At 34.9% G+C, this 8,404-nt stretch overlaps 1 protein-coding gene across 1 annotated transcript; it reads left to right on the forward strand.

Moving 5' to 3' along the window:
• Positions 1-3,372: 3,372 nt before the first annotated feature.
• LOC103609498 (UDP-glucuronosyltransferase 2B31-like) lies at positions 3,373-6,646 on the forward strand (the record flags this gene model as incomplete). Its single annotated transcript, XM_008593809.1, has 3 exons — positions 3,373-3,460; positions 4,320-4,539; positions 6,367-6,646. Coding segments are annotated over 3 exons (588 nt in total), but the record flags the coding sequence as incomplete, so codon positions are not given.
• Positions 6,647-8,404: the final 1,758 nt, after the last annotated feature.

Genomic DNA, 8,404 nt, shown 5'->3' on the forward strand with positions numbered 1-8,404 from the left:
TGAACCATTACTCCGAGGATGATATGCAACATGATTTGTTCATTTGACATAATATCTCTTTGCCCACTGCTTCACAGTATGGACTATAAAGTATGTCCCTTGATCTGAAGAAACATAGTTTGGTGCCCCAAATTGGTACAGTATCTTCTGTTCCAATTTTTAAATAGTAATTTGAGCATTTTCAGCTACTGCTTGGCAAGCAAAGCCCAGTCTTGAATGTCTTCTCCTGTCTGGACTCATTTATAGCCCCCTGGTGCTGCTGGCATTGGTATAATGTAATCCACTTGTCAGATGTGTGCGGTGCCATCTCCCTGGTGAATCTTCCCCTGAGCCATCTGCAGTCTCCATCTCTCTTGCTGGTAAACAGAACAGTTCTTATTACCTTCTTGTGATTTGGGGGTGCAAGAGGAATATGACTAGATTCAGCCCATGTCTATTTTATGGCAGCTCTCCCATGTCCACTCATTTCATGAACCCAGGTTGTCACCTCTAGGTAGTGCACCAAAAGTTCCACTCGGTGGTTCCAATCATCTTCTAAACCTGGAAGGGGAGTCTTCTGATGGGCAGTGACATGCTCTACTTTAATGCAACACTTAAATTCCCAGAGTGATTTCCAACTCCTTGAAGTCAGGTCTACTACCAATTCCAAATTCCATTGGTTACTTTTAACTTTTGTATTAAATAGCAGCGCATCTGCAGTTTCATCCCATAGGTGACTTCCTAGCTTTCCAGGGATCAACAGTTCCGCATCCCCCAGCCTTTTGTCCTTTCTCTTTGCAAACCACATGTTTTCATGAGCCAGGACCATTCCAGCAAATCCTACCTCTTTGACACCAAAAGAAAAGGGAAAAGCAAACTGTTATGCTCTATATTTACTCACTCCTGGCCACCAGTTTGTAACAACATCTGTTTACGAATAAGAGGTCCTCACAATCCATTACTAAAGTTCAATAATTTACTACAATAGCTCACAGAACCCAGGAAATCAGTTTATTTACTAGGTTACCAGTTTATTACAAAGGATATTTTAAAGAATACAAATCAATAGCCAAATGAACAGATAGGAAGGGAGAGGTTCAGAAGGATCCCAAGCACAGGACCTTCTTTTCCCATTGATCTTTGGGGCGTTCCACCCTCCTGGCATATGGATACATTGTTGTTCACCAACCCCAGAAGCTCTATGCACCCTGTCCTCTTGAGTTTATATGAAGGCTTAATTACATAGGCAGGATTGACTAAGTTATTGGCCACTGGTGATCAAGTCAACCTTTGGTCCCTCTTCTCTCCCAAGAAGTCAGGAGGTTGGTCTGAAAGCTTCAACGTTCTAATCATATGGTTGGCCATGTTGGCAACCAGCCCTCCATCCTGTGATTTTCCACGGTCTTCCAAAAATCACCTTATTAACATAAACTTAGATCAGCTTCATTAACACAAACTCAGGTGTTTTAAGAACCTTGTTCTTAAAAAAAAAAAAAAAAACCCTCTTTGTTCTTTCTTCTTTATCTCTTGACTCCTTCAGGAACAAAGAAAAAAAGACCAAATATTATACCAAAAGATACTCCTGATTCTTATTGCTCTCATCACTTAGTAAATTACAAGGGGTCTAGGAGATGCAAGCCAGAAACTATGGACAAAGACCAAAATACATATTTCTTATTAAATTACATATCACACTTACCTTACAGCATATGCAAAAATTAAGTAAAAATGGATCAGAGACCTGAAATTTAGAGCTTAAACTGTAAAAATAATGGGCGGAAAAAAAAAAAAAAAACATTAGGAAAGAGCTTCATCACATTGGATTTGGGAATGAATGATTTCATAGATATGGCATTAAAAGCACAGGCAATGAAAGAAAAACATAGATAAATTAGATTTCATCAAAATAAGAATTTTTTACATGAAAACACAATGAAATGTACACATTAGAAGAAAATATTTAGAAATCATGTATCTGGTAAGAATTAATATCCGTAATACCTAAGGAATTCCTACAACTCAACAACAACAACAACTGCAACAAACAACCCAATTCGAAAATGGGAAATGAAGTCAGGGGTCTTTCTTCAAAGAAGATGCATAAATGGACAATAAAAACATAAAAAAATTCTCAGCATCATTATTCATTATAGAAATGCAAATCAAAATTACAATGAAATACCATTTCATATTCATTAGGACACCTATTTTAAAAATGGAAAATAACAAATATTGGTGAGGATGTGGAGAAACTGGAAACTTTGTGTATTTGTTGTGGGAAAGCGAAATGGTGCAGCTACTGTGAAAAACAGTTTGTGAGTTCCTCAAAAGTTTAAACATAGAACTGCCATATGATCCTTCAGTTTCACTCTTGGGTATTTACTCAAGAGAACTGAAATCAGAAACTTGAACAGATGTGTGTACTTGAGTGTTTTTAGCAGCATTATTGGCAATACCCAAAACATGGAAACAACTCACTTGCCCATTGGAAGATGAATGGTAAATAAAATGTGAAATATGCTCATAATGGAATATTATTTAGCCTGAAAAAGGAAGGATGTTCTGACACATCTGACAACATAAATGAACCGAAGGTACATAAAGCTTAGTAAAATAAGCCAGTCGCAAAAATGCAAATACTACATGATTCCACCTGTATGAAACACCCAGTGCAGTTAAATTCATTAATACAGAAAATGAATAGAGATTACCAGGGGCTAAAGAGTGGCAGCGGAGGGAGGATGGGGAGTTATTGTTAAACGATCCAGCAATTATATTGAAGGTGATGAAAACACTCTTCATACAGATAGTGGTGATAATTAAACACCACTGTAGTTGTATTTAATGCTATGAAATTGTGTACTTATAACATTAAAATGATAAATATTGTTATATGTATTTTACCACAATAAAAAGAAACAATGGTTGCTTCCATGTTACTGTCAAGTATGATACAAAATTTGAAAACATTTAACAAATTCTTAACAAAGTGAATGTAAACAGTATCTTTCACTTTTACTTCAGAAAACTGCTTTTAAAAACCCTTCTTTACCAGGATGACCTGGTAACACTAATATATAACTCTTTTGGTTACAGATTGTCTTTTTTTCCCTTTTCATCTGCTAGGTGAGAATTGTAATGATAATGATAGCCCGTCTATTAGACCTTTCAAGCATTTAAAATATACCTGTAGATTACGTGGTTTAAAATCACTCACTAATTCATCTCTCAGAGTCTCAAATTGCTCATCTGTTACATAGAGGCAATGACCTAGACTGATTCAAAGAAATTGTCCTATCTGATGGACAGATCCCTATGATCTGTCCTATCTGATGGACAGATCCCTTTGATCCCTATCATCTTCTAATAGAGTAAAGACATTTGTCTTAATAGGTTCTGTGGAGATACACAGGAAAGAAACCAGATACATTAGGACCCAATACAAGGCTCTATGAATGGATTCCACAGAATGATCTTCTTGGTAAGACCAAAGAAACTAAACAGACTGGAATGAGGGATAATCTGAATAATTACTCAACAACAACGACCCACAACGAATTTGTATTCAACGCAAGCAAACTAGCAAACATAAAACTTAATGTCTTCTTCATATTTCTTCTGGAGCTCCAAAATAAATGTAGAATCTAAAATTCTCCCATTTATTATACAAATTCAGACTCAGACTGAGAATCAACATACCTTTAGATCAGGCTCTCATTAACTTTTGCATGGAATATTGCAGCCCCCTCTTGATTCTTGTATCCTTTCTCCCACTGCTTTTCTATCTTGCCCTCTATAACTTTTGGAAAAGAAAAATCTGATAATTCCATTGTGGGCCATTTGTATATCACCATTTCTAATATTATAAATGACTCCACACTGCTATAAAATCAAGTATAAATTCCCATTTTCTTAAACAGAGCACTACATGAATTTGTCGTAGCCTGTGTTTCTAGCCTGTTATGCCAATGCTCTCTCCTTGAAACTGAACATCATACCAACCCTTCCCCAATCACACAACAGTTTAGTTTCTTAAATCTCTCCAATCCTTAGTATTCATGTATTCTTCCTTCCAACAACTTCTCTACATGACAACTACACTCCATCATTTAAACTCAACACAAATCATCTCAGATGTTTGAGATCTGAATTAACTGCTGGAGTAACTACTCACTGCTACCTTTGGAGCCAAGAGTAATTTATATATAAGCCTCATGGCACAGCACGTTACATAGAAGATGCTGTCTAATTAAGTCAATACTTTGTATAGATGCCATGTTTCTATTTTTCTGGAATTCTCACAATTTAGAATAATGCTACATTATTTTTTCTCCTCTTAGGTCATCCCAAAACCAGAGCTTTCATCACTCATTGTGGAACCAATGGGATCTATGAAGCTATTTACCATGGGGTCCCTATGGTGGGAATTCCCATGTTTGCTGATCAGCCTGATAATATGGCTCGAGTAAAGGCCAAAGGGGCAGCTGTTGAAGTGGACTTGGAAACAATGACGAGTTCAGATCTGCTTAATGCTTTGAAAGCAGTGATTTACAACCCTTCGTGAGTATATATGTATTCTTTCTGAGAAGCATCCACCTCCTTAAAAGCAATAAATTGTTTCATTCCATTTTAAATGAATTACTCATAAATAATTACCAATACACACTAATCTCAAACATGGTTGTCTTATACTTCCAAAATTCTATGGAGGCATTTTGATTCACCTGCTGTGAATGGGTAATAAATTACAACTTCAAAGAAATATTTAAATTGCTTTAAAGAAAATCAGTTATGTTAAAAAGGCAAAAGCCATCATTTTTATAAAAAGTGATTATGTTAATATCTTAAAAACTTACAGAAACTCCCATTATACAGGACTTAGACAGTATAACAGAAAAAAAGAAAAATTAAAATTAAAAATCACTAAAATCTCCCCTCAAGCTTTTATGACCAATCTTACTGGTAGGGACCACGATTTTAAGACCAATCTTACTGGTAGGGAAACATAACCTCAGGTAAAATGTTTTTGCTAATTTATAAATAGCTAAGAAAAAGATGAAAGTTATTTTATAAAAAATGGATAGTACTACTTCAAATAAAAAATATCTTATACTGGTATATTTTAATTTAAAAAATAAAAAATAATCACTAAAATAAAAATGAAAGAGTAACCAGGCTTTGAGTAAATATTTCTTTAATACCAGATAAATTGCTTACATTAAGAGATTAGAATAATTATATTTTAAATGTTTCAAATTTTGGTCACCATAGAATGGCTTTTCACTATGAAGTCATTTCCCAGCTTCCCACACATCTCTTAAACACCAGATATTAATTTTTGTTTGATATGTTATCACGTGGTTTAGGCTTACAACATATGCATCTTGTCTGTGCCCACAATGTCCAATGTTGTTTAATCTTAGTTTTATATTATGTGGACTAAATGATGCTATTCCTGTTTTACTATATTTGTCCCAGTCCTGTGAGTCTCTGTTCTTAGTAACTTGTTATGAGAAGTATTTTGTTTATGTATCTGGGTGCTTTTGTTGTTTTCTCATTTTTATGCAATATATACAGAAGAGGCACTTATTCTTTAAATTTTTGCATATTAAAGAAACTCTGCCTTGTTTTCTTTTTAAAGCAATAATCAACTTGGCTTTGTATAAAATCTCTGGCTCACAATTTTCTCCTTCAGAACTTTCTACATGTCATTTTTTAATCTTCTATAATTTAATGTTGTTACACTCTCCTTAAATAATGCTGGTTCTTTAGTGTGGGAGAATAAAGCTTCCACCTTCTTCTGAAATCCAACGAAATCCTCCTTCTAGGTCAACATCCAAAACCTTAAGCCAAAACTGTGGCCTGATCTTTTGTTCCTTAAGTGAAGGTAGAAGGCTCAGTGTCCTTGCTGTTGCCATTGTCGCATCTCACCACTGGCACTTGAATCCCTCCATAGCTTGTAGCAAAGATTGCAGCATCTACTCACTCTGAGACCTCATTTCATGCCTGAAAGATCAGATGGGCTTTTTATTTTACTCAGAAGTATAGTGGCCAAAACGACCACAGACTGAAAACATTACTTGGCACTGTTGAAGACCAGCTTATTGTTCACACTAAAAACTCCAGGCCAACATGGGTGGGGGAGGGGTTTCCTTTATCATCAGCCTGCCCCTGAATGCTGCTGCCTGTCACTACCTTGACCCTAACGCCATACAAGGCAAATGAGATCGAATTTTGGCATTTTCAGCCAACATATTCTACATTCTTATATCTGAGCTTTTAAAATGCTAACTCTCATCAATAATTTTAAGAATATATGGCATAATTTCAGGTGTATCATGTACTTAACAAATTCTTTAAGTTGCTATCCATGTATTCAATCTTCAGCTACAAAGAGAATGCTATGAGGTTATCAAAGATTCACCACGATCAGCCTGTGAAGCCCCTGGACCGAGCAGTCTTCTGGACTGAATTTGTCATGCGCCACAAAGGAGCCAAGCACCTGCGGCCAGCTTCCCACAATCTCACCTGGTTCCAGTACCACTCCTTGGACGTGATTGGGTTCCTACTGGCCTGTGTGGCAACTAGTATATTTCTGTTCACAAAATGTTGCCTGTTTTGTTGCAGGAAGTTTGGTAAGACATGGAAGAAAACAAAGAGGGAGTAGTTTTTCTTTAACAGTTTTGTCTGGAAATCTTGATAGAGCCCATCTGGATAAATTTAGACACTGATGTGAACAGATTCCTCCCTTTCTGTTCAAAGTTCTTGTCCATTCTTGAGCTTATCAAGTCAAAGATAAAGTAATCGTCAAAGTAGTCTAATTCTAACGATTTCAAAATAAGGTTTTAAATAGTTTATTGTTTAAAAGTAGAAGATAAGCAAGCCCATGGAATGTTCTACTACTAAAATCTTAATGCTTTTGCTTTATTCACGTTTTTAGTTCAACAAATTGAGATGCTACTTGAGACATTAGGAACAAAATGGTTAATTCTATTTTTATTATCAATCATATTAAATATTTTCTAAATATTCATCACCATTTCGGGTCCATTTAATAATTACCGAATATTCCCTAAAGAACTAGACAGTAAGTAGGATAAACTGCACTATAGCTATAGCTTCCCTTCAAATAAGGAATATCAGGAGATCGTCAGGGATTCTATTCTGCGTCCCGTAAAGGGTATTTTATTCCACTAGTTTCCTTTCATATGACATAAGATTTGCTCCTCCTTGAACATAAAAAAAAAAAAAAAAAAAAATTTTTTTTGTCTTTACAGTCTGCCCTTGACTTCGAAATTTATAATGTTAGTGCCAAATTTGTATCATAACACTTTGTGGCTGTGTGGAAAATCAATAATTTTGACAGGTTATCAGGATTGTTGATATGGTGGAAAGAAGAGACACAACTACTTTGCTATACTCCAGATAATTTGGAGAAAAATGCATTTCTTAAAAATGCTATTGGCTATGAGGATGATTTCTTCATCTACTCACAATCTCAGTGACAATGCCCACTTCTTCCTTTTCTTTTTCCCCATCATTATTCCTGGCCTTCTTGACATGTATTATGATCAGTACACAAGGCATAAGTACTTGGGTTTTGTACTAACTAGAATTAGCCAGAAATCTACATGAAACACAAAGGCAGAAATTTAATTTTCATAGACGGAAGGACATCTTTTCCTCTCTTTCTTAAAAAGACTTTCTCCCAGTATATTTGCCAGTTCATTGTCCTTGAGGTCAAAGAATTATTACTGTGGTAGTGGTATGTATTAAGCAAGCTCAGTGAATGATTTTTCCACAGTTTGATATCTGTAACACAAACTTAGTAGTCCTGCAATTACAATTCTATCTTAGAACAATATAAGTCATTTAGGAGATGGCATTACCATTTTAAAAAAATAATAGTGGCACAAATAAAACTATACCAAAAAATATATATATTCTTAGATGGGAAATTAAGTGTAAAGGTATGTAGAAGAAAAATACATTTTGTCAATTTTATGAGGTTTTGATATAATTTAAAAACTTATAAAGTTTTAAGGCATAGAGTTTAAGAAGTTTAAACACTTGTACTGTTGTACAGCTTGGTTTAATGTCTCATTAATGGAATCAAAGTCATAATTTGCCATTGTGCTGAATTATTTAATTTGATAATGTTCTTGCTATAATAGTCTTTAAAATCATATAATCTTTGATCGGATAATTTTGTATCAAAATCAGACTCTTTAATTTTTTATTAGTGTAAAATGATATAACATACAGCAGTTTAAGAAACTTAAGATTTGAATAACTTGCTAAGATGCTCTGAGTTTATTCAAAAGAACTACCTTGACATGTGAAATGATACATTGTATCTTGTAGAAACCAAGGCTATTCTTAAGAACAAATATTTGCATATTTAAATTATTTCTGTAGAGACCAC

This window comes from Galeopterus variegatus, unplaced genomic scaffold (assembly GCF_000696425.1).
Source record: "Galeopterus variegatus unplaced genomic scaffold, G_variegatus-3.0.2 Scaffold9684, whole genome shotgun sequence".
NCBI classification, from domain to species: domain Eukaryota; kingdom Metazoa; phylum Chordata; class Mammalia; order Dermoptera; family Cynocephalidae; genus Galeopterus; species Galeopterus variegatus.